Raw genomic sequence first — 25,694 nt, forward strand, 5'->3', positions numbered from 1 at the left:
CTGGAAAATGTCTGGCTGCATTTTCTTCACACCCTCCTTTGAAGTGTTTATAGACATTGATAAGATATTCTCCCTACCCTCCCAACCTGCACCTTCTTCTCTCCAGGCTGAACAGTGCCAGCACTCTCAGGCTTTTATGCAAGAGATACTTTATCCCTTCATCACTTTAGTGGCCCTTCACTGGACTCTCTCCAGTATGTTTGTGCCTGTCTTGCACTGGGGAGCCCAAAAGACCTCCTGCACTACTGACAAGAGCCCAGATACCCTTCCCAGCACAAAACTCCAGATTCCCTGAAACAGGGAAAAAGCCCCAGATGACCTGAGTAAGCAAATGGCCCCCTGAAGAATGCACCACAGATGCCAGCATACTTTCATAGTCCTTGGAAAGGCCACCAAGACAAAAAAATATGGCTCCACAGACCCCATGATAGCTCTGGGAGCACTTTCGAGAATTGCCAGAAGCAATGGGTATAGCCCTAAAGAACACTCCTGAAGAGATACAGCATTGATGGGGCCACCTCCCAGTATCTAAAGCACTAGGAACATCCACCTCCTACAGATCCCAGTAGTGGCACTGAAGTGCTTACCCTAAATGAGCTATAGTACAGTATTCATCAAGTAGCCCTAACAGGATTATCTTGTACTGATAAAACAGGTACTGTCCATCCTGTGATGTTTCTGACACCTGATTGTTCCAAGATGTGTAAATAAAAGGTAGGCAAACCTGGCTTCACTATTTTCATGCTAATTTGCAAATGATAGGTTTAAAACCTCTAGCTGGAAACATTGGTGGTGGGTTTTTTTTTTTTCATAGAAAGAGACCAAGAAATGGCATAGGGTGAGAAAGAATACAGAGCTAAAAACACTGGATAGAGTTCAGACTAAGTAATAAAGGGGAGTCAGTTTGTAGTGGAAACAAATCCTGCAGGGAAAAGCTGCAGGTATTCACTGGTGTGACACTCACTGGTAATTCTGTGCATCATCTGCAGGCTTCTACTTTTCTCAGGAAAAAAATACTCCAATTTTGATAAAGACTGCATGTGTCACACTAACCAACTTAGGCTATTGGTCCCTCTCCAGCACTTTTTCTTTTCTCCTGGTATTTATGAAGCTTTTATAAAAGCTTTAGAGATAATCTTTAACATTCTACAAATAAATATGAGGTGGTCCCTGAGAAGTGAGCAAAAGCCACAGGATATCATCTAAAAATTATCAGAATTTTTTACTCTCCAAGGCAAATGGGTGACTGGGAAACCCTGAACTTGTAACAGCTCTTACAACAGCCCGGGTCTACACTCTGTCACATGTTTCTGTTGGTGCACATATCCAAAGAACCAGCACACATGACAGAGCTACTGACAGTTTTGCTATCAAATAACATCTTTGCTTATAATTCTCTTCATAAATAGCATCCTTTGCCTCACATAACCACAACAGTTCACTTATCTTTTTGTTGTTTTTTTTTCCACACCTCCTTCTACTCCTTTTAAAATACAGTTAAAACACAGCTGTGTTTAAGGCGGGACCCACTGTACTGCCTTAGACCTGAGACACTATCTTGCTCCTCTGCATCAGCAGCATGTTTTCAAGAGGAGCAGTGTCTTCTCAAAGTCAGGGCAGCACTGCTTTTATTTAAATGAGGTAGTTCCTCAGGTCCATTACCAGAACAGTTACACATGCCCATTCACCAGTTACAAGTCCCAGAACCATACACAGACATGGTTTTTAACTAACAAAAAGTTCTGGTCACCTTATCATTCCTGCTGCAGTCACTGACACCTTCACACTGAAGGCCACATTGCCGCACACACTACAATTTCCTTCATTAATCTCCGTTTGTTTCGCTTTGACCTTAAATGATGTGAGTACAAGCTTCAACAATCCACAAGCTCTCCTTTCAGGCTCCAACAGCTCTATCTTCTTCAGCCTATGCACCATGTGAAGTGGAAGCAGCATCAGCAGGACAGAAGATCCCCTGTCACCAGTAGCAACTATATCAGGGCAGTCTCCTGCACCGCCACAGCCTCTTTGGCAACACCTAAACAAGCTCTTTCAATATGGAAAGCACCTGAGTACTTTGAAAGATTAACCCTTACTAGCTGTGTCTCCTAGCCCAGCTGTACTGCCTTCTTGCACCCAAGGTGAGCTTGTTAGCATGCAGGGGCTCACTGAGTAAAACACATTAGTTGACCTATATAACAAATGCTCACCTTCATTAATCCTCCTAGATAAACAAAAACTGGATTTACAGAGCTTACAACATTCACCAGACCATGATTCTGGTGATCCAAGTCAAATTATTTGTTGTCAATGGACAATTCCATGGAATTTCACAGTGGTTTGACCTATCTTTTTCTCAGGCTCACCTTCCTTAATTCTGTCATTCCTATGGTAACTAACTCCAACCCAGACTCACCTTTCTTACAGCCTGTGATGAAAATGTATTCTTTTGGTAAGGCAGAAATCTCCCTCAGTGTCCTGGTTTAATTAAATTAGTGAGCAAATGTGAGAGAGGATCAAGCATCCACTGCTGCTGAGAAGAGCCGTTACACCTGGCAAATACAAGTCTCCTGGGCTGCAGAACAAACTGTACCTGCCGCTTTACCTGCAGATGGGTTTTGACATCTAGCTCTGCACACTGCCTGTTGGACTGGAATTATAGAGAACTACGGAGAAGCCAGCAACACTTAATACTGAATTAAGAGCTCTCTGCTGTTTTCTATTAGTGTATTAGTCAGATAAGGTACAGTACCTTAAAACCATTAAGAGGAGAGAAAAAAAAATAGAGTATACAGTTGTCTAACATAACATAACTGACAGCTTTGAACCAGGATGCTGAGGGAAAAGGCACAACCTAAACTTTACTGCCTGTCCTGCCCCACTCCCCAGCCTATTTTTAGGCTGTTACCTTTTTTCATTCCATTAGGAATTGTTCCCATAGCACGTAACTGTTGCCAAACAACACTGTTTTATTTTCAGAAGCTTTCAGGTGCTGATCAGTCTTCTAATAGCCACCATGTTCTGTAGGCAACTGAACAGCATGTTAAAGATGTGGTACAGGCCTGATAACAGAATTTTCATCCTAGTGTATTAGTTAAGAAATTCAGCCTTATTTCTTTCAGCTTTCAGAATGAGCTCCTGGCCTCATGACAACCATGCATACTTTTGACTGAGATACTAGTCTTATCATATAAAAAAAAAAATAGAACATTAATTATAATATTCATATAATAGTTTCTGGGAAGTACAATGTTACCAGAAATGCCAAAGGACTTTGGCTTGACCTCATGAATTTTAAGTCAATAACCAAAATTGAATATAAGTGCTGAAGTGTCATATGCTTGTTAAAGGCAGAAGTTAAGACTTGAAAGCCAAGCCTTCAACCCTGACTGGTCCATGAGTCAGGGTTTCTCAGCTGAGCCACATGGCTCTGGAGCCCCAGGCTTGCAACAAAACATTTAGGGATACACTTGTGGTGTATCTGAGTACAACTCCCAAGGCAGACCTCCGAATACCAGCTGCTTGGCCATCCTCTAGTGTACACACAATATCAGCCTTAAAATGGACTCCACTTACTAGCACTATTATTCTGGGAGGAAAGGAAAAATAGGATTATGCACTTCTCATAAATGTTAAAATAATCCCATAAATTTGAATGAAATGATTTTGTGTGTGTGTGAAATTGCCTGCAACACTCTGCCATGCATATTCTTCCTCTAAAGGATTATTTCAAAATTATGGACTCAGAAATGTTCAGCTGGATAGTTCTTGGGTGGTTGAGGTGCTCACTGAAGAATTTAAATGATGTAATAGCTATTGAACACCCCATTATATGGCTGCCTAATTAATGTGAATGATAGTTATGTCTCACTCACAGAGGATTATTGTACACGGAGGAAAATCTACTCAGTGCCACAGTAGCCATTTTGATAGTTTTTATAGGAATGGTTGCATTATGGCTTCATTGAGTAGAAGGTAAGTAGCCATCCTAAATAATGAAGATTGAAGGTTTAATAGTCCCAGTAAAGAATCCTGCAGGTTTTTTATTTCAAAAATTAGAGTTTGATTGCAAGCATATGATAATGAGATGGAAAAGAGAGTTGGCACGTGGAATCCTTCTGCAGCCCAAGCTCCTTGGGAACTTCCATTTCTTCTGTAATATATATTTCTTTCTTAAATATGGAAGAATAAGGATAGGAAAAAGAAAGAATAAATAAGCTTTTCTTTATTTTCCATGACAGTGTGTCCAAGCCTAAGCCTCTCCCTGTGGCAACATTTCAGTGGATAAGGATATACTGCATTGTGTCTGTTACATTTAGGAGGCTGACACTACTGGAACAACCTCATACAGTTGATCATGTACACACAAATACTCTCAAATAATGTGAAGAGCCCATCTTAGACCCACTGATGATATGCAGACATAAGGCAGCCTTACAAATTTGTCACAGAGTTGTAGCTTATTGCAGCAACTCTCTTTTGTGAGGCAACAATCAAATGACTCAGCACTTCTGTTACAAGACCCTGTTTGCAAAGTTATATATCAGAGATTATAACTGCTATAAAAATTCAGATGGGATTTAAAACTTGGCATGAACACCCTCACTTGGGATCTAGTATGTTTTAAGCTAATCTTTGTAGGAAAAGCCAGAAGTTTACTTGTTCCACTTGTTATTTTAGGTCTCTGTTGCTACATAATTCTCAGTCTGGATTCTTATGTGCTCCCCATCACAGTACCCAAGTAATCTCTTCCCACAGCTGCATTTTCAGAATGGCAGTTCAGAGCTAGGACAATTGATTTGACATTTGTTTCTCCAAACAGCAGACTTCCAAGGCGGGTTTTAAAAGAACTTCTGTTCCAAAGCAGACTCTTTTTTTTTTTTTTTTTTTTTAGCGACAAAGCACCACATGTGTTTTAGCAAGTAAAAAGTGGCAACAGCATTAACCTGAATTATGGTAACAATGACTGCAAAAAAGGCTGGCTGGAAGCACATTTGATTTGCAAACAGAATCTCCAGATGTCTGCAAAAGATCCGATTTATCAAGCACAATCCAGGCAGGATTTGTTGTGGGTTTGTACTTCCTTAAAGAGGTCTGTAGAGTTTATTTAATGTTAGAGTTGGTGAAAGGTGCTACCTTGTGACTTCTTTCAGAAAGGTGAGTATATCCCTTTAGAATAATCCACAGGATACAGAGAAAGCCACAGACCCTAAAAATTAAAGCTTAAAATCACCAATGAAATGGAACAGGATGAAACTGAATGTTAAATGGGGGGGGGGGGGGCGGAGCTCATAGGAACGCGGGACAGCCTCAAGAGGAAACTTCAGGTAGCACCAAGGGGAAGCCCAGTGCACACCCAGCTGCAGGAACAATTTAGAAAGGATAAATGCAAGCCATAGAGGATATAATCTTATCAGCACAGCCTGTGGCCATTTAAAATGCTTCCCTCTGAGGGGGGCTTGAAAGTACCCCACTGAGGAATAAAGGCTAGTTCTATCTCTAGTTTCCACAGCCTTGCTGCTATTAGGGATGATTTCTGTTTTATGACTCCCTGCCATACAGGAGCTGGGCTGACATGAGCCCACTCTTTCCAAGCAGGTCTCCATACAACCCTCACCATGGATAACTGCTGCATGCAAATAACTCACCACTCATGTTAGTGGAAGAGTGGCACAAGTACAGGCAAAAGCAGTGGGACCATTAAATTTATGTTCCCACACCCTCAATCTCACAGGTCTGCCATGCAGGAGTTTGGACTAAGAACTAATAATTCATACAAACAGTCCCTTATAACCTAAGCTCAATATCTAGGGTGACAAAAAAAAAACAAAACCCAAACATACTTACATATGTCCACTGAAGTAAGCCTCTATACAAATGCCATAGCATGGGGAACAAACAAGAGGAATTAGAGATGTGGGCACATCTACGGGGGTATAATAGGTATCACAGAAACATGGTGGGATGGCTCCTATGACTGGAGTGTTGGAATGGAAGGTTTCAGGCTCTTTAGGAAGGACAGGCCTGGCAGGCGGGGAGGGGGAGTTGCCCTTTATGTTAGGGATAGGCTGGAGAGTATGGAACTCTGTCTGGGGACAGGTGAGCAGATAACAGAGAGTTTGTGGGTCAGGGTTAAAGGGAATATAGCTATGGGAGACATTACTGTGGGGATCTGTTACAGACCGCCTGATCAAGGACAACCTGCAGATGAAGCACTCCATAGACAGATAGGAAAAGCCTCACGCTCACAGGCCCTTGTTCTCATGTGTGACTTCAACCACCCTGACATCTGTTGGAACGACAGTACGGCCCAGCACAAGCAATCCAGGAGGTTCCTCGATTGTGTAGAAGACAACTTCCTTCTGCAAGTAATAGAGGAGCCGACAAGGAGAGGTGCCATGCTTGACCTCGTGCTCACCAACAGGGAAGGGCTCGTTGGAAATGTGATGCTCCAGGGCAGCCTTGGATGCAGCGATCATGAAATGCTGGAATTTGAGATCCTCAGGACAGTGAGAAGAGCGTGCAGCAAGCTCACTGGCCTGGACTTCAAAAGAGCAGACTTTGGCCTCTTCAGGAACCTGCTTCGGAAGGTTCCATGGGATACAGCCCTAGAGGGCAGAGGGGCCCAAGACTGTTGGTTGGTATTCAAGGATCACCTGCTGCAAGATGAGGAGTGTTGCATCCCAACCAGAAGGAAGTGCAGCAGGAGGGCCAGGAGACCTCCTTGGGTGGATAAGGAGCTCCTGAGGAAAATTCAGTTGAAAAAAGAGGCTTATAATAAGTGGAAGCAAGGACAGGTGGCATGGGAAGAGTACAGGGATGTTGTGGGAGAAGCTAGGGACCAGGTTAGGACAGTTAAGGCTCAGTTAGAATTAAACTTAGCTAGAGGTATTAAAGTTAACAGGAAGGGATTCTACAGGTACATAGCAAATAAAAACCAGACTAGGGAGAACGTAGGCCCCCTCAGGAAGCTCTCGGGAGAACTGGCTACACAGGATTTGGAGAAGGCTGAGGTTCTGAATGACTTCTTTGCCTCAATCTTCACTGCCAAAGGCTCTGACTGCACCACCCAAGTCTTAGAAGGCAGACGCAGGGACTGTGACAATGAAGACCTTGTGCCCGCTGTAGGAGAGGATCTGGTTTGAGGCCATCTTAAAAATCTGAACGTGCACAAGTCCATGGGTCCTGATGAAATCCATCCATGGGTCCTGAAGGAGCTGGCAAATGAAGTTGTGAAGCCACTGGCCATCATATTTGAGAAATCATGGCAGTCAGGTGAAGTTCCCGACGACTGGAGAAAGGGAAATATAGCCCCCATTTTCAAGAAGGGGAAAATGGATGACCCAGGGAATTACAGACCAGTCAGTCTCACCTCTGTGCCTGGCAAAATCTTGGAACAGATTCTCCTGGAAATCATGCTAAGGCACATGAAAAACAGCAAGGTGCTTGGTGACAGGCAGCATGGCTTCACTAAGGGGAAATCCTGCCTGACCAATTTGGTGGCCTTCTATGATGGGGCTACAGAACTGATGGACAGGGGTAGAGCAGTTGATGTCATCTACCTGGACTTGTGCAAACCATTCGACACTGTCCCACATGACATCCTTGTCTCTAAATTGGAGAGACATCAATTTGATGGATGGACCACTCTGTGGATAAAGAACTGGCTGGATGGCCGCACACAAAGAGTTGTGGTCAATGGCTCAATGTCCAGCTGGAGACCAGTAACGAGCGGTGTTCCTCAGGGATCGGTGTTGGGACCGGTCTTGTTCAACATCTTTGTTGGTGACATGGACAGTGGGATTGAGTGCACCCTCAGCAAGTTTGCCGATGACACCAAGCTGTGTGGTTCGGTTGATACGCTGGAGGGAAGGAATGCCATCCAGAGGGACCTTGACATGCTTGTGAGGTGGGCTGATGCCAACCTCATGAGGTTTAACCATGACAAGTGCAAGGTCCTACACCTGGGTCAGAGCAATCCCAGGCACAGATACAGGTTGGTCAGAGAAGAGATTCAGAGCAGCCCTGCGGAGAAGGACTTGGGGGTGTTGGTCAATGAGAAAATGAACAAGAGCCAGCTTCAGTGTGTGCTCACAGCCCAGAAAGCCAACTGTATCCTGGGCTGCATCAAAAGGAGCGTGACCAGCAGGTCAAATGAGGTGATCCTGCCCCTCTACTCTGCTCTTGTGAGACCTCACTTGGAGTATTGTGGGCAGTTCTGGTGTCCTCAACATAAAAAGGACATGAAACTGTTGGAACAAGTCCAGAGAAGGGCCACGAGGATGATCAGGGGACTGGAGCACCTCCTGTATGAAGACAGGCTGAGGAAGTTGGGGCTGTTCAGCCTGGAGAAGAGAAGGCTGCGTGGAGACCTCATAGCAGCCTTCCAGTATCTGAAGGGGACCTATAGGGATGCTGGAGAGGGACTCTTCACTAGGGACTGTAGTGACAGGACAAGGGGTAATGGGTTAAAACTTAAACGGGGAAGTTTAGGTTGGATATAAGAAGGAAATTCTTTCCAGTTAGGGTGGTGAGGCACTGGAATAGGTTGCCCAGGAAGGTTGTGAATGCTCCATCCCTGGCAGTGTTCAGGCCCAGGTTGGATGAGGCCTTGGGTGATACGATTTAGCGTGTGACCCTGCCCACGGCAGGGGGTTTGGAACTAGATGATCTTAAGGTCCTTTCCAACCCTAACGATTCTATGATTCTATCATTCTAAGTTAAATAAGTTACACACATGATCCATGTTTTAAATTTTGCATTTATAGTGCAATACCTCCTATTTGCAATGACTTGCAACCAACACTTCAGGACAGCACAGCGTCAAGATGATTACCTTTGTTTCTGGTTTGTTGTGCTGTTTAAGAGTTTTTTCTTAAGCAACAAAGTTGGGGCAATTATTTAGGATTACTTAGAAAACCCATGGCTTACCCAGAGAACAATAACATCTTCTAGTTTTGAACAATGACTTACTTCTATTTAAAACAAAATGAGTTACTAATGTGAACAGATTGAGTAATCAAGCTCACTTAAGCACGTGCAGTATGCACCGTAACAACATTCACTGTTTGTTGAAGTAATTAACCAGCTTTATTTTCTTTTAACTTCTGGCAGTCTTCCTCATAGAACTGTTCATTCCTGCTTCTACCCAGCTAGCATTTCCATGATGTATCATGAATTTTAGCTACTTTGCCAAATACATTGTTGGGGAGGGGAAAAACAAAGAAAAACATCCTACAGCTATAAGCAGGAGGCAATATTAGCACCTACACAGGCACCAAGCTTTGCTGGTACAGTCCACACTCTGATCAAACACTGGTTTTGTAAAAGAAGACAAGGCACTTTTTGGGCTACACACTTAAGAAAATGTTTCAAATTACAGTTTTCTTCCCATGCAGCAGAACGGTTGCAGCCTCAGGAAAACTACATTAATAACTTGTGGCTTGGATCTGTGGCAATTATTATTATTATTATAATTTATTATTGTTGTTGTCGCTACTGTTTTTGTTTTTGTTGCAGCTAACGTAAGAATGCTATAGAAATCGCCTCACCTCCTTCTATTCCCAGGTCAATGCATTTTGCTCTGGTACCAGAAGATGGAGCCACATGCTCACAGTTTTAAAGTGATTCCCCCCCCCCACCCCGTTGTCAGTGAAAAGCTACCCATGGAGTAAACGGTGCCTAGAAACTGCTCCTTTACCTTACATGAACTTGCCTTTTTACTGTGTCTATCCGTACTACTAATCTGGTGCATGTCTTATCCTATGTCAGCTGCCTGTCTCAGATGTTTCCATAACAACTGCGTTTTCCTTACTGTAAATGTATTTTCTAAATTGCCTACTGTGTTGAAATAAAAAAAGCCAGAACCAAACTAAGCCAGGCACTTCCAATTATTAAAATATCACAATTTTCATTTCCTTCATGACTTTTAAAGTAAGTCATACATGTCCCAGAGCCATCAACTTCAGACTCTTTACTCTCATCTTGTTAAAGGCTAGATAAATGCAGATATATGATGTCTGCTGTGCCCTGATGACAAAAAATAAGTGCTCAGATGAGGGAATAGGCCAGATTTGTACTCTGTAAACCCTTCAGTGTTGCTGCAGGCACTCAGCAAACTGCAGGTTTGATGCAACTGAGGCATGCCTTCGCCTACTCCAGCAGTCCACAGCTGCCCAGTGTGTCTGGATGCCACAAGGTAGGGCACGATTGTTTCTTCTGGCTCTGTTCAAGGCTAATAAACCCCCTGTTCTGCTTCAAAACCCACTTGCAAAAAACCTCTAAACACAAAGAGCCCCAGACAAAATCAAACCAAACACTACCAGAGCTGCTCCCCCCCAGGCCCTACTCTGGGGCAGCTCCGATGCGCTGCCCTGCAAATGCATCCGGGCTGTATCAGTGCCAGTGGCAGCTGCTTTACAGGCAGGGCCGGCAAGGAGCATTGCTGACCCTACCGCAGCTGCACGCTGAGGGCCAGTCAAGTCTGACAGCGAGCCTGCTAAACCCTGCCCCCTAGCCAGCAGTGCGTGCTTCTCCTACCGCATACAGCCATCTGCGTGATGCATTAAGATGAAAAGAGCCCTTGTAAAATATCATACATCTAAGGGGGAAGAGAAACTATCCGTTAAAGGTACTAAAGCCTATTAGGTCTTTCCTTTGCTGGCTACTTGCTCTGTCAGCTGTACAAGCAGTCCGTCCCAGAGTGTCAGATCAAAGCAAAATAATGGCATTCCTAATAAAAGCAGCAGAGATCTTTCAGGTAAAAATGTTTATTGTTCAAGAACCCTGACAGGTCCTTTCATGTCCTTTCCTGACCTGCCAATGTACAGAACTGGTTTAAATACACAGACTTAATTATTCTTTTTGCTATGCTTTCAGCCTGACCTCAGGCAGGTGACTAGATTTCCTCTCATTCATTTCCTTAGTACAATGTTGTAACCACTTTGTACAATGTTGTAACCTCTTTGTACCAAACCACAACACTAAATGTCTCTCTAAAGGGACATTTAAAATGAAGCCAGCAAAACAGTCTAGCAGAGTGGTTCACCAAACATACCATTTATTTTTTACAAAATCTAAATACGGAACAAAGCATGCTGCTTCTATGACCCTGAATGCTGCAATGTGCTACCAACAGCAGCTATTCATACATGGCCTCAGCTCCCACCAGTCCTTGGGCAACCACCATTTGATAGGGAAAACCAGAAGGCTGTGTGTAACAGAGTGTAGGCCACAGCAGGTGAGATTGACACAAGTGTCATCTTCTAAGCAGAGCCTGTAGGCACCACTGGAAGGCTTTGGCATGTGAAACAACTAGAGTAATAGTTACTACTAATTCTCAGCTTATATATAAAAACATGTACTTGCAGGCTTATCTCCATCAATTACTTAAAGGCACCCTGAGTGACAAATCTGAAGAAAATGTCATGCCAACCATTTCCCCTTCCCCTCTCCATTTATTGCTGTGGCCAAAAGCCCAGTTACACCTTTGGCTACCAGCAATTTGAAGCATTCTCTCTAGCACTTCCTGTATGATTTTTGAACAACCACTTAAAACCTTGGATTTGCTTTCTTTGCTTGTAACATATCAACAGTGTTCAAAGTCCTCAGGGGAGCACTACATCTGGGGCTATGAAAGCACTCTGTAAAGGTCTAAGGGAGCTGTGGGTTGGGATGCTGACACATGCCTCAATATTAAAAAGGACTTTCATGCTCTCCCCATCCACAGTCTGGGTTCTCTGCAGGCCAGCCACAGCCACAGTCAAACTGCAGGAGGTGGAGACCTCTGAGCCATGCAACCAGCGCAGGCAGAAGTCATCTATACACCAACCATGCTTAATTCAACCAGACTACAAAATCCACAAAGGACACCTGTGCACCACTTGTAAGCTACATGTATCCCAAATACATCACCTGCACTGCTCATGCTCTCTCTGCTCAGAGGAATTAAATTCCCAGGAAGAAATACAGGATACCTATTGTAGATCTGCACTGAAAGGACAGCATGCTGAGGAAACCTCCAGGAGGAAGCAGAAAAGGCCACACTGTTGATTGACTATTACATCTGCAAGATGGATGAAAATTTGAACTCCTTTGTAAGGAGACCAAACATATCACTTAATAAAAACAAGGCATCCTACGATGAACCTCTCTTTCCCATATTTATTCCTCTCTAAACACAGCAGTGCACAGATTATAGGAAATGGTTTTACATTTAACTTCAACCCCAAGTGGTAAAGAAACGGATTGTATCTCACAATGTAAATTTGCATGTACCATCATTTAATGGATGTTTTATACATGCTATGTACTACTGTGTTTTTATGGAAAGGCAAAAAAATTACTTGGGAATTTGTTTTTAATTAAGCAATAAGGCTCAATGGGGTACTGCTATCATGCAATAAAACCACTCCTAGGGTGTTGTGAGGCATTTGGTCCAGATGAGTGCTCCAAATCACCCCCAGATTGTGATTAGATGATTACTCCCTGGAGTTAATATTAGATGGTTCTCTCTAGAGTTGTCTTATTGCTATTATAAAAAGTCTTCAATACGGGGAAACTAAGTAGCTTTTGTGCTTGAAGAAGTTTGCAGTTTCAACAGTTGAGTGGCTGTCTGAGCTGTGTGGGTCCCATAGATCACTTATTTAGCATGCGTGAAAGATCATCTGAGCACATTTCTTTGACCCAAACAGTTTTACAATTAAGCAGCTTTCTTTTTTCTAGGAGACGGAAGGATATAAAGAGCAAACAGCTCCAAAATAAAGCAATCCCAAGACAAGGCACTAAGGAATTTGGTACTGAGATATGTATTACTGGCTTTATCTTTTTGTAGGGAATAATGAATCCTAATCATTATTATGCTAATTGTATTAATGAAGGCTAATGCATGCAGTAATGGTAAGAGATTCTCCCAAGTTGGGTGCATGAGGAGGTACACAGCCTGAGGCATTCGTGAGGGCTCCCAAGCTAATGAATTCAAACAGCCCAAATGATACAGAGCCAAACTGCAGTGCTTTCCCCTGTCTCCCCCCAACTGCTCTTCAGGGTTGAGGTTGGAGAAGAAATAGTTCATTCTGAGGAAATACAAAAAAGGAAAAATACAAAACAACCAGAAGACAAAACCCAAGGCTTCCTGCCTATTTCAGTACACCTGCAAGAGAAACATGATGAAAACTCTTGCAGGTCCCTTCCACTCCCCCCAAAAAAACAGGATGGTAGAGCATGCATGTGGACAATTTTTGCTCAGCTTTAGCTGAAGTACAGAGGAAAATCATAGAACAGTTAGGGTTGGAAAGGGCCTTAAGATCATCTAGTTGCAACCTCCCTGCCATGGGCAGGGACACCTCACACTAAACCATGTCACCCAAGGCTCTGTCCAACCCGGCCTTGAACACCACCAGAGATGGAGCATTCACAGCTTCCTTCCTCAACTCCTCCTTCAGATGTCCCTCAGCAGTCCCACACACACCTCCTATTACATAAAATCTCTCCAGTTTCTCAAGCAGACAACAATTTTCACACTTCACAACTGAAGGTGTGATCCTTCACACATCCTGCGCCCTAGCCTATATCACATCTCACACCCTGCACAACCCAGGCAGCAATACACTCTCTCTCTAAAAGCCAATCAACCTTTTCCACCTGGTAAGAAATACCCATGGCTCCTCCTTCAGCTCAGCACCCCTCCATTTAAAGATCCAGCATGGCAATGGATGAGGATCCCAGCCAAGCTGAGATCTGCTCTCTTGTTTCCAGATCAGCAGAACACCTTGAAAAAAACACACCACCTTTCTATTTCTCTTGTACTTGAAGAACACAAAAGGAAACAAGGATTTTCTTCCCCCCCCCTTCCCCTTTCCCAGAGCTCTCTGCACTATGCACTTGATGCATAAAATTTCCCCAGGCAATCACAGCAGATGCCTTCCTGCACAAAAGGCATTGATGTGGGGTGAGGCACAGGACCCTTACAAAGAGATGATTTTTGCTTTCAAAGCAACACACACACACTCAGCTTGGGTTCCAAAAGAAAAGAGACCAAAGCATGTTCTTCACATAAATAGAAGCTATATCCATGGGCAAAGCGGGGCTTATGAATGAAACCCTTTCATGTGTCTTTGACTAATCAGTCAATCATAGGTGAACACATTTACATCTTTTCAAATTAACTAATGATTATCACACTCTTGTTCCTGGTGCTTTTCCCCCACTTTAATATTTGAAATGCCTAATCTACCTTAGTTTAGTGTTTGAAATAGCTAATTGCTCACCATGATTTATTTTGTGCAATAAAAACACATTCTGAATATGAGATCACTGTTTAAACGGAATAGCAATAATAGGAAAAGAGTTCAGATGAAGAACATGCACAGAATTATGTTACTCTGGAAGGAAGGCTAAGCCCACAAGATGCAGTACTCTCTTCACATCATGCTGCAAAATGCTTTCAGAAGCTTTTCTTAGGCACACCTCTCTTTTCCACATTATTTTCATGTGTTTTTCCTTTAATATTATAATCCTCTCTGCACATAATGCCTGCACCTTCTCACAGTTCTGGCATTTCATCTTCTTACTCCACATCTTTCTCACTTTTCCCTTTCATATTTTGACTAGAACCTGCTCCCATTACTGGGAAACACTGCTCAGAAATAATGGATTGGCAGCATGCCAATCCTACTGTTTGTCAGTACCTATTCACTTCTCCTGCTCCTCTGAAAAAAACAAACTTCTGAGCTTTCTCTGCAGAATGTCCCTGTACTGGGCAGTTCTTGGGTGCTACCTGGAGACTCACAGAGACAGACCCACTTGATCAATCCACTCAGAAAATGAAGACGAAACTCAAACTGTTAAGGGTGAAAGAAGGCGTGAGTTAATGACACAAACTGAAAAAACTGAGACTAAGTAACTTGGCACATGGTGTGGTGCTCCAGAAGACAGGGGAAAGGCTGCCAGTGTAGGAAGTGGGGGATGTAGGGGGATATTCTTCACAAGGCAGTAGCATCTTCCCAGGCCCAGGACCAGAGGTCCAGCATGCCCTCCTGACATCCACCACACTGCTGCACACTCTCTGCTTGACCCCACAGCATTAATCTGTGTAGCTGGTTTGCTCATAGTTTTAAGTTTCAAGTTTTAGCACTGCTCACAGTATACTGTCACACAGAACGGAACGCACTGATGACATCATATGTAAAGAACATTTCAGTGATGAAATACCCTGAGTATTTTATAGTTAAGAAGGGGGATATAAATGGAACTACATATTACATGCTGATCCAAAACATAAATTAGAACTCATACCAAGCTTTGGATCAGATCTTCTAACCAGTTCTGTGATTACAGTTACAGACCACTACAAATAGAACAAGCTATGAAAACCAAAATAGGCTTAGCAGGGAAACCCCTAACATTCCTCTTTCACCACTGCTATTTTTTGAATTTAAAAACTTAAGGAGGAACAAGCAAAATACCTTATACCTTCACAGCACTGAGATCCACAGACAGCTGCTTAACACAAACACCAGTATACAGCCCATAGATAACACTGATTTCAAACCCTTCTCATAGTGCAGATAACCACATCTTTTTTACTGGGGACAATATCTCCCCTTCTTTCTTTTTTCATAGAAGCCAGCCTACAGCAAATATTTATTATGTAGGTATACACAGCATTTAAATTTAGCCTCTGTTGTTTACCTGCTTTGTTATTATTGGCTGTTCAAGACTTCAGTTCCAATTGTACCTGAAGTCCATGCACAGCACTGCACATATGTGACCTGCAGATCAGGGCTGGTCTGGGCAGGGAACACAAGGCACAGCAGAGCAAAGGCTCTTATGAAACAAACCTGCAACTTTAGAGTCTGCAAGTACGAGTGGTTTTGTGCTCCTTGCACATGACCGCTTTAGTAACGAACACTGAGGATTCCGATCTGGGACATGACCCTGTGGTGGGGCACACGGGGACATGAATCAGGAGCTCTGGAGAATGTTCCTCAGCCTTCCAAGTGATTCACTCTGCACAAGAGCCTGTTGCTGCTGAAAACAATAGCAAATAACCCACTATTTCTATTTCAGTGATCAAGCTGCTTGTGACTGTATGTAACTCTCCAAGTTTCAGTTTTATTCTCTGTGAGAAGGGCAGAAACCCTCACACTGTTATTAGAATTCCTGCTGCACTTTGGGATCCTCAGAATAAAGTGCTGCACGCATGCAAAGCACAACAATGCTGTTGTAAGTACAAAAGCACATCGATTGCATACTCCTTCCTTACACAAAAGGCAGAAAAAAAGTGGGTCTCAAGTTTGCGTCCACGAATAGTTTCATCATTCTGACAACCACTTTGTAGCCAGGCTCCCAGGAATAGCTCAAGAAATGGGTAACTGCCTGTACATGGGCTGAGAAAAACTCTGAGGACCCAACTACCCTCTGAAAGGGGTTTGTCTGGCAGCCATTCTAAGGCATGGGAATCAGTGGCATTTTGGAAACTGACAGTCTGAAGTTGCAGTCTGAACTGAAAGAGCCAAGCAGGGCTCCGATTTCTGCACATCAGATTTGGAAGCACCTCATTCCTAAAGCATGCAAATGATGCTGGTAGGGCTTCAGAGACACAATTCAATCATGGCAATTCTTGTATTTCTAAAACAGGCTGATGAGCTGAAACCCCCAGGAGCCAGATCTGACAGACACTCATACCTCCTTGCACACTGTGCTCTCACAGTGCACAGGACAGAGGTTATTCCTGCTTACAAGTAACCCACATAATGAACACATGTTGACTTATTCGCTCATTAAGTAAGAAGAGCATTCCAAGCTCAGTTCAATAAAATCTCTGTAGCTAAAAGCTGTCTTGTCCACTGATGAAATGCCCCATGTAGTCAATTAGTTAAAACAGTTGTCTATCCTAAGATCACAGTAGGCACCTGACATCACAAACTGAATCTCAATATTGAGTTTTATTCAAAATAATTTTATCAAATGCCTGTTTGGTTTGCTTGCTTTTTTTTTTTTTAACATGCAGTGAGCTCAGAATTTAACAGATGTTTTTGTTACTAGTATAAACTAATCTTTTCCTGCAGGCTATTGCAGTAATTTTGCCACTAGAAGATCATAAAAAGCCATTTTCTCCCCTGCAGAGCTTACCTTTGGCTGACTCAGCTGAGCAGCTGCAGTTTCTTTTACTTGCTTTGAAATTATTGCATCCCAATTGGGCAAGATGTTTCTGCTACTGAGAAACAAGTGGGTTTGGAGAAAATGCCAGAGGCAACAGATCAGATAAAGTCTCTTTACCTTGCTCTAGTTGGATTAAAAGCTGGTAATTTGGGCTGCAGCTTTTTCAAGTAAACCCACAAATGTTTCACTTTTACAGTCAGGAAAAAAGAGCTCCTGACTGTGCCTACTGAATAGCTTTTAAGAGTACTGGTTAAACTCTAAGACTGTATCTCAATAAGGCATTCAAACAAGGATGTAATGGCTTCCAAAACAGGCAAATAAAATAGCAACAGAAAGTCAGGTCTCCAGTGTGACTGCTTACCACTGACTACATGCACAGCATATACCTCGAGACTTCCCTCACCTCATGCAACCACTGCCTGAACACACCTCTGCTTCTGACTGAAGATGGAGAAAGTAGAAACAACCTTCAAATCCCAGCCTGTTTGGCTAGCCCAACACTATGTTTGGCCGACATATACTGATTAGTGACCAGGTGAGCGTACTGATGAACAACAAGAAGAATAAATCAACTCCACCTCAGTGGTAAAGACTATGATTAGCATCACATGAGAGCAAATGCAGGACAATTTTAGCACATAGACAAAAAACAATTTAAAACTAATAACCCTTGGCTAGTTATATCTGAGTTATTCTGGCAGCTAAGACAAACTGTTATATTTAGTTCAGTGCTTTGTATATTTACAGTTAGCTTTATGTATGTTGAGGATTCATTCCTAAACTGGGCAGATGTCCCCAGAGCCAGAAGACCGCTTACAGGGCAGCCAGGATGGAGACGGCTGGTGTCCAAGCTCAACACAAAACAGCTCCCAGTTGTGACAGCTGGTCTGCAAAGGCTGCGCCCTCATGTCCCACACTAAAGCACTACCAATAACCTGGAACTCCCAGCTCCACCAGCAGCCTGCCCTCTGTGGTTTACTGAGCTCTTCTGACAGCCGTCTCTGTAACCCCTCACCATAAGCTGCCAGGGAGCTACACGCTGCAGTTAGCTCAGTCCATGTCCTCGTCTACCTGCTCATCTGACACGAACATAAAGTATTAAGAAATAAGGTCTTGTAGAAGCTCTAATGACTGCCCAAGCACTTCAGCCCTGAAGCGCACTACGAGCTTCCCAGCCCACATTATTATTACCAAAGAAAACAAAAACCTGGGGAAAAAAAAACCCACACATTTTTAACACCTTGACAGGTCCATCAGCTCCCATTAAAAATAGAAAACCCATTACAGACAGTGTGGAAGCACCTGAATTATACATCAGCATGGGCCATGGGAGCTGAGGGGTGTTTAACAGAGCCGGGCGCAGCCGCAGCGGGTGCTGAGGGACGCGGCCTCCGCTCACCTGCCCGGCTTCTCTCCTGACAGCGACGCACCGAAGGGGCGGTCGGCGGCCCGTAGCACACGCAGCCACCACAAGAGATGTCCCTGGAGCGGCCCCGGGTGGGCACCAGCCCAGGCTTCGGCTAACAGGAGGCGGCCGGAAAGGTCTGACGGTAACTGCGGGGACAGCAGTCACAGGCACCGGGCAACAGGCACCGGGCAACAGGCACCGGGCAACAGGCACCGGGCAACAGGCACCGGGCAACGGCTCCTGACACGAGAAGCGGCGGCCACGCGCACCAGCCCTGAGCCCACCCGCCCCCACGCCAGAGACCGCTCTTGGGCGCCCTCTAGCGGCACCCCAGCGGCACCCCAGCTGCCCCTCACCGCCCAGTCCCTATCCGCCATTTGCAGCCGCCGTGAGAGGGGGCGTGGCTCCCCGCGGCACGCCAAGCCCTACCGGCGCCCATTGGCTGTCGGGCTCAGAGGTAGGCGGGACCTTGTGGTGGAGCGGCGGGAGCGTGGCTCGGCCGTTGCGGAGCGGGCGGCGGTTGTTCGCCGGAGGTCTCCAAGGCACTTCCACGGAGGTATGGGGACCACGGCGGGGCTTGGGGCTCGGCGCGGCGGCAGGGAGGGTAGCTGGTGCAGAGGAGGAGAGCTGTGGAGGAACCTAGGCTTTACGGCGCCGGCTGGTGCGCCGGGAGGTGCCGGCCGCAGGGCAGCGAGCTGGCTCCGCTGCTCCGCCCGCTGTGGGGGAGGCCGTGTTCGCCGCCGGAGGGCCTGGCCCGCCTGCGTGTCCTTGTCCCGAGTGCGGTTCTTTGCTTGCGGGGCAGCCGATCTGCGGCACCCCGGTGTCTGGGCGTGGCCTGAGCGCCTGGTAGAGCGCGGATTTACAGGGTTTTTAGAAGGAGCTCTACCGAGTTTGACCACGTAGCAAAGCCGAAGGGATGATCCCGCTGCGGAGCTGTGAGAGGAATCCCCACTTTTGGCCACGCATCCCTTCTGAAAGGCTCGTGGGCTCTCAGGTGCTGGGAGAGACAGAATTCCTCTCTCCCCTCGGTGGCACTCACCAGCCAGCCTATGTATGTCATTTGTTAAGAGCCCGTGCCCAAGCCTGAGGATGTAACAGGTGGCCTTACTACATGCTGCTATGTGAGTCCCATCAGCTCCAGAGCTCCCAGTGGATGTCTGTTCTTGTGGTCACTCACCGCGTTGATGCTGAGGAGCGGCAGTGGGGAGGAGGAAGTGCAGGTGGAGCAGCGCAGTGCTGCACTGCCTGAGAACGGGTGAATGGACAGAGAACTGGGCAGAAGGAGAGGGTGAGGCTCTTCCCTGAGTTTGAGGTTTTCCTTCCTTTTGTACAAGGCTGATGGACACCTCTGAACCTGCGCAAGAGCCACAACAGAGCTCGGACTGCTGGTTTGGGTATCATCAGTCTGAGCTCCTCAAATGCCACTGCTCAGCTGTGCCCTCACTGTGGCCCTATGCGACACAAGTCCTGGGTGTGCTGAGCAACAGTGGCAATAAGCCCTGTTTGTCCATATCCTACTAGGACTGGTGGCATTTCTTAATCAAAGACCTAACGCGACAGTCAGTCACAAAACATACATGTACTGAACTGCCTCAGGGGCACAGCTGGAAGAGGGTTGCCAGAGCCTGCACCCAGCAGCCCTGCAATTACAGCCTGCCAGGAAGGAGGGAGAGGCAAGCTGAAATCCCTTCTGTCAGCAAAAGGACAGGAACTATGGTTTTGTTGCTCTAAATGCCTGCTGTGGCTATAAGGTGGCTTCATCCTGCTTACTCTGCTTGGTGAGGAAGATCTTACACCGACCTTAACTCCTGGGGAGACTTCTCAGCTGGGCAAAGCAGAAGAAGGGAGTAAGGAAGAGCTGCAGAGAGCTGAGGTGCAGGGCATTTTCTGCTGACAGACCTTGGCGGTCAGATCTCAGTGCACGCCATTACGCCCATACTATCCCTTGCATGTGGTATGCAGTAGGTATGCAGTGGATATCAAGACTGTCAGTTCTGTGTGACAGCAAGAACAGAAGAATCGGGTAGAACAGCTCACTACATTGCTATGCCCAAGCCTCAGATACAAACCGACTTGAAAACATACCCCAGGATCCCTGATCCAGGAGTTTCAGTTGAAATGCTTTGCCTGGCATGCATCAACATGGCTGCTTAGAATCACAAGTGAACAAGAGCTCATTGTTTTAAAACATGGCTTGCTTACTTCTGAAGTGGACTGCCAAATAATATTCTTTTTCCTATGAATATTAGTCATATTCACAGAGTTATATATTCACTGCATAATACTTGATCACATGCAGAACCAACAGATCTTGATGAGAAAAACAAACCCCAAACTTTGCCATGCCAAAAACTCCTGTGAAAAGTAGCACATTCGTAAAGTACATCTTCACACCCTCATGTTAGCTCTGTAATCTTCTGCTGCATGTGACACACGTGCATATGTATCCCTTGGTAAAAAGCACTGTGACCGTGCTGACCCGACAGGGCAAACTTGAACAAACAGGAAAGGAAAAGAGATTAAAATTTGTATTCTTATTTTTACTTCTTACCACTGCTGTTCCACTGCTAGCACTTCTCTTTGAAAATAAGCTCATGTTTCCTGGCTCTTTGCAGGCACAATCTTTATATCTGACAAAAAGTTTTCAGATATAGGAGGATACCTAGAAACAGAGTCATGTCAAGCACTGTACATGCTTGAAAGGTTGGACCATGCTTCTAAAATATATAAAGTAAAAGAAGCAGGCTGAGAGCTGGTGCTCCATAACCCAGAAATATGAGGAAGTGAGACTGGTGGGAACAGGATTAACTGCTTTTTATCCCACTTGGTGTTGCTGCTGCCAAAAATTCTTGACAGTATTTTGTTGCATTCACAGTCTTTCCACACCAAACTTCCCAAGCCGTAATTTCAGTTTTTCTTTTCCTTTATTATTTGGTCTTTCCTTTATTATTGGTCTTTCACTCAGCAGCTCTTCATCCATGGATTTGTTTATCAGAAACCTCCCAAAACCACATTCCAAGATAGATGTGACTCTGCGTATTCACGGTCAGAGAGTTTAGTGTTCAGTTGTAGAGCAGTTTGCCCTGCCTATTTGTTCTTCAGTCTTATTTGTTCATTTAAGAGGGAGAGAAAAAAAAAACCACCACATGGTGCATTGTTGTAATTCAGAACAGATTTGGATGTATGTCCTGCAGCAGAGCAGCTCCCTTCCATGCTCAGGTCCACTTGGGCTGACACATCAAGGAGAACAGAGCCTTTCTCCTCTCCTGACAGCAGTGATAAATCCCTTTCCACAACTTCTGCATGTCCATACTGAGATCGCAGGTTGGTTGAGGCATTTCTTCAGCTGCTGCTGCTTAGGGTATCAGATTCCCTCCATCTGAGCATTTCAGTTCATTGTAAATTGTCCTTCACACTGAAGCATACCCATATGAGTGGATATGCCTAATGCTGTCCAACTCCATCAAATCCATTCTGGTGCTTCAAGACCCTGAGGATGCACATCCTTCCAGAAGGAAGCTGGAGGCCTTGGGATCCTCCTGTTAGTTCAAGGGGGACCTCAAAGAAGCCAGCTTTTCAGGAGCACTGGCCACTCAATACTTCTCTAGTGTTTTTGATTTCTGCAGGGTAGGTCACTTCATTTAGGTCTCCCCAGGCTAAATCTGCATCTTAACTTTGTGCCTTTGTACCCTCTCCTGCTCTAGAGAAGGAAATTCTGGGAACTCAGAGGAATTAAGAGGTCTGTCTGCCAGCTAGCTCAGGTCAGCTGTAAATAGCATGCGGCACCCTTGAGCAACAGCTCTGTGGTTTCCCTTCTAGCATACCAAAGGGATGATTTGGGGTGAAGGGCAAGGGAAGAATGCAAATTATCATTGTTCTAAACATACAGGATCAGTCATGTTGTCCTCCTCTCCTTCCCTTTCCCCTCCAACGTCCATGGCTCCAGGGACTCTGGACAAGGAGAACAGGGAAAACCATGGGGAAACAGCTCTGCATCAGTGATTCAATGAACTGCTAACAGGAGCCAGGGGGATACACATCCCTGTGACCTCGGAGCTGCCTCGTGATGGCTGAGCTACCTCTCTGGAGGAGGAAATGACTCAGGTTCCCGTGGCCAGCTGGCCTCAGGGCAGCACCCTTCAGTACAGGAGGGACTAGGTGCAACAAAACCAGCAAGGAGCGCTTTCCTCACTGCAAACTACTGATAGCAAACAACTGCTTTCACTGCAGAGGTACACTTATCTAAAAAAAGCCCCAGCAGACTATTGACACCTGAGACTATGTGAGAAGGAGGATGCAGAGGTGTGGTATAGATGAACATGCTTCAGCAGAGATCAAGCTATTTTAAGAATAACATGTCTTTCAAGTGGAAGCACCAGCAGCCCCGATGTAACTGTGGTAAGGGAGGAAGGGCTTGGCTTGCGTGGATTTATTCCCAGAGTAGGTGCTTCTTCCATTTTTTGATTTTTTGTTTGTGGTTTTTTTTTTCCCCCCTTTTTGTCATGCAGGGAGGACCAGAGGGAACAAGTGATCCTGCACTGGTTTGTTGCTGCCTCAGCTGTGGCCCCAAACATCATTGTGGGGTTTGTGTGCTTTAACTAATCCTTGAGAAAGTGGGTGTGCAGTCAGAAATGGGAGGCTTGTTCCTAAGACCATAAATCTCCTCCCTGAGCCTGCATCCAGACGAGCATCAGTTAGCTCCCAGCACCAAGAGGGATAAAAGGAGGGGTCCTGGTACCCTTCAGCTTATGTAGTACAGTAAGTACTTATGCCTGCATAAGAGCAGGTTCAGACCAAACAACTTTCTTTATGGTTGCACAGTTATGCTAGTAAAAAGCATGGCTGTGATGAAGGAGCTGGCTCTGCCTTTCAAGGGCTTCCACCACTGTTGCAAAGTGGTGTCATAAAGTTTGAAAATTTAACTTGTAAAGGTAACAAACTAGTGAGGAGTGGTAAGGAGATTATCGTAACCTCAGGTTGCTTTAGAAGTGTCTCATCTGTGCATGCATTTGCCTTAGCCTCACCGTGGTGCAAATGTTTGCAAGCTCACCACTTCCCTCTTTACTTTCCTCAGAGTGAGCTGGAGATGGTGGACCATCTTGCAAACACTGAGATCAACAGCCAGCGCATTGCTGCTGTAGAAAACTGCTTTGGGGCTTCTGGACAGCCTTTAGCTGTGCCAGGAAGGGTCCTTCTAGGAGAAGGGATTTTAACCAAAGAATGCCGCAAGAAACCAAAACCTCGGATATTCTTCCTCTTCAACGACATCCTTGTCTATGGCAGCATAGTCATCAACAAAAGGAAGTACAATTCCCAGCACATCATTCCCCTTGAAGATGTCACTTTGGAGACGCTGCCAGACACTCTACAGATGAAGAACCGCTGGATGATTAAAACCTCCAAGAAGTCCTTTGTGGTTTCTGCAGCCTCCCTGACGGAGAGGAAGGAGTGGATCAGCCATCTGGAGGAGTGCATCAGGCACCTGCTGACAAAGACGGGCCGGCAGCCCTCCACGGAGCACGCGGCTCCCTGGATTCCGGACAAGGCGACGGATATCTGCATGCGCTGCACGCAGACCAAATTCTCCGCTCTCACGCGAAGGCACCACTGCCGCAAGTGTGGCTTTGTTGTCTGTGCAGACTGCTCCAGGCAGAGGTTCCTGATGCCCCGGCTGTCCCCCAAGCCCCTGAGGGTTTGCAACCTGTGCTACAGGCAGCTGCTGGGAGAAAAGAAGAAGGAGGCGGAGGGAGACTGCAGGCAGCAGGAGCCGATCTGCTCTGCCATCCCAGGCTATGAACCCTCCAGTGGTGATGACAGCGACAAGTCTGATGATGACAAAGCTGACCAGTGGCCAGCAGACACTGAGTTCTATACCTCAGAAGTATCCTGGTCATCTTTCCATAGCTGAAGTCCTAGGGAGTCAGTGGCATTTAGGCGTTGTGAAACCAGCTTTTGGCCTCCAGTGCACACCCTTCTTGATGTTTTCCCTGGAAGCTGTGCCTAGGATGGTGGATCTTAGCCCCTGCATGTGGTGTCTGTTTGAGCAGCAGAGATGGGATTACCCGTCTGAGAATGTGTCTCATATGACAGAGTGAAGAGAGCAACAGCTCAGTGAAGAGTACAGACTGGGTAGAGACCTGCAGATCAGGCTTGGCCAAGTGAGCTCAACCTTTGGTGCCTTAGTCTTCCTGTCTGTAAATACAGAGCAATACTGACTTCTCTTCTTAAATGCTTTGAGATAGGCTCTTGGGAGAGAAAGGAGCAAGAAATCATAGAGTTAAACACTTGCCTGCTAGCAGTGTGTTGCTCTGTCATGGCAAGGGGTGTTCCAACTACTGTTTCCCATGAGCATTGCATGCACATCAGAGATGCTCAGTGCAAGCCTGCCAGCCTGAGAGGATAGCTGCTTATCACGGTAAGGTCTTATAGGCTTCCACTTCTACAAGTGGGTCTCTCAACTTGGAAACACTAAGGGAATAGTGCTCCAAATGCAGGGAGCTCATGCAAGGCTCAGTGTGAGCCACCTTAGTAAAGCACTGGAGCATCCAGCAATCTCACATGGAAGGAGGCCATTTTGATGGTACCAGGCCAGGAGGGAGAAAGGAAAGGTGAGGGGGACAGCTAAAATTATGCAGAGGAGTGAGATGAGGAGGGGAGAGACTTACTGCAGTTGACTCAACTAAGTGCAGAGCCCTAGATCTCAAAAATGGGCTGTTAATCTACGATTACCAGCAACCTAATGAACTCAAGCCTATCAGGTAAAAGGGTAGCCCAGGGAAGACTTGTTAAGTCTTGAAAAATCCAGGAAAATGCCCTAAATTAAGATCCTGTGAAGTACTGCACTTCCACTTCCCTCCTGAGCAGGAGCCCAAGGCATTGCATGAGACTCACCTGTGGGCTCACCTAATGTCTATCAGTCTTACAAATCCAAAGTTAAGATCCTTTATGTAGTTCCAGGATTGGAGCCCAAGACTTTACAGTTCACTTGAATTCAACTTTAAAGTTCAAATGAAGTTAGAAATAAGCCATGTTTATTCAAGTATTTTATCATACTATAGCATGGGGGTAAAACAAATCAGAAAACAGCAATTGTTTTGCAGCAGATTTTCTACAAACTCATTAT

General features: G+C 45.4%; 1 protein-coding gene and 1 long non-coding RNA gene across 16 annotated transcripts; one reads left to right on the forward strand and one right to left on the reverse strand.

The window, feature by feature from the left end:
- Positions 1-3,990: 3,990 nt before the first annotated feature.
- Positions 3,991-18,739, reverse strand: LOC134156640 (uncharacterized). Of its 9 annotated transcripts, none has more exons than XR_009962000.1 (6): positions 18,477-18,580; positions 17,134-17,215; positions 15,737-16,026; positions 14,696-14,840; positions 9,701-9,837; positions 3,991-4,172 (listed from the first exon to the last, which is right to left on the reverse strand). It is a non-coding gene; the product is annotated as an uncharacterized LOC134156640 (long non-coding RNA). The 9 variants fall into 9 exon arrangements; XR_009962002.1 differs by having other exon boundaries at positions 15,737-15,936; positions 17,134-17,218; XR_009961996.1 differs by having other exon boundaries at positions 17,134-17,218.
- Positions 18,740-19,329: 590 nt separating this feature from the next.
- Positions 19,330-25,618, forward strand: PLEKHF1 (pleckstrin homology and FYVE domain containing 1). 7 transcript variants are annotated; one of them, XM_062604843.1, is made up of 4 exons: positions 19,330-20,525; positions 22,198-22,332; positions 23,080-23,154; positions 23,646-25,618. In XM_062604843.1, the coding sequence occupies exon 4, from the start codon at positions 23,658-23,660 to the stop codon at positions 24,477-24,479; it is 822 nt and encodes a 273-aa protein (XP_062460827.1). In that variant the 5' UTR covers positions 19,330-20,525; positions 22,198-22,332; positions 23,080-23,154; positions 23,646-23,657; the 3' UTR covers positions 24,480-25,618. The 7 variants fall into 7 exon arrangements, with proteins under 7 accessions (XP_062460827.1, XP_062460826.1, XP_062460825.1 ...); XM_062604842.1 differs by lacking the exon at positions 19,330-20,525 and having other exon boundaries at positions 21,708-22,332; positions 23,080-23,184; XM_062604841.1 differs by lacking the exon at positions 19,330-20,525 and having other exon boundaries at positions 21,708-22,332.
- The last annotated feature ends 76 nt before the right edge of the window (positions 25,619-25,694 follow it).

Source organism: Pezoporus occidentalis, unplaced genomic scaffold (assembly GCF_034315485.1).
Source record: "Pezoporus occidentalis ecotype Australia unplaced genomic scaffold, CSIRO_AGI_Poc_V1 ctg89, whole genome shotgun sequence".
Classification (NCBI taxonomy): Eukaryota; Metazoa; Chordata; class Aves; order Psittaciformes; family Psittacidae; genus Pezoporus; species Pezoporus occidentalis.

Coding starts and splice junctions, on each gene's coding strand:
- PLEKHF1 (XM_062604843.1), top strand. CDS start 23,658: ATGGTGGACCATCTTGCAAACACTGAGATCAACAGCCAGCGCATTGCT.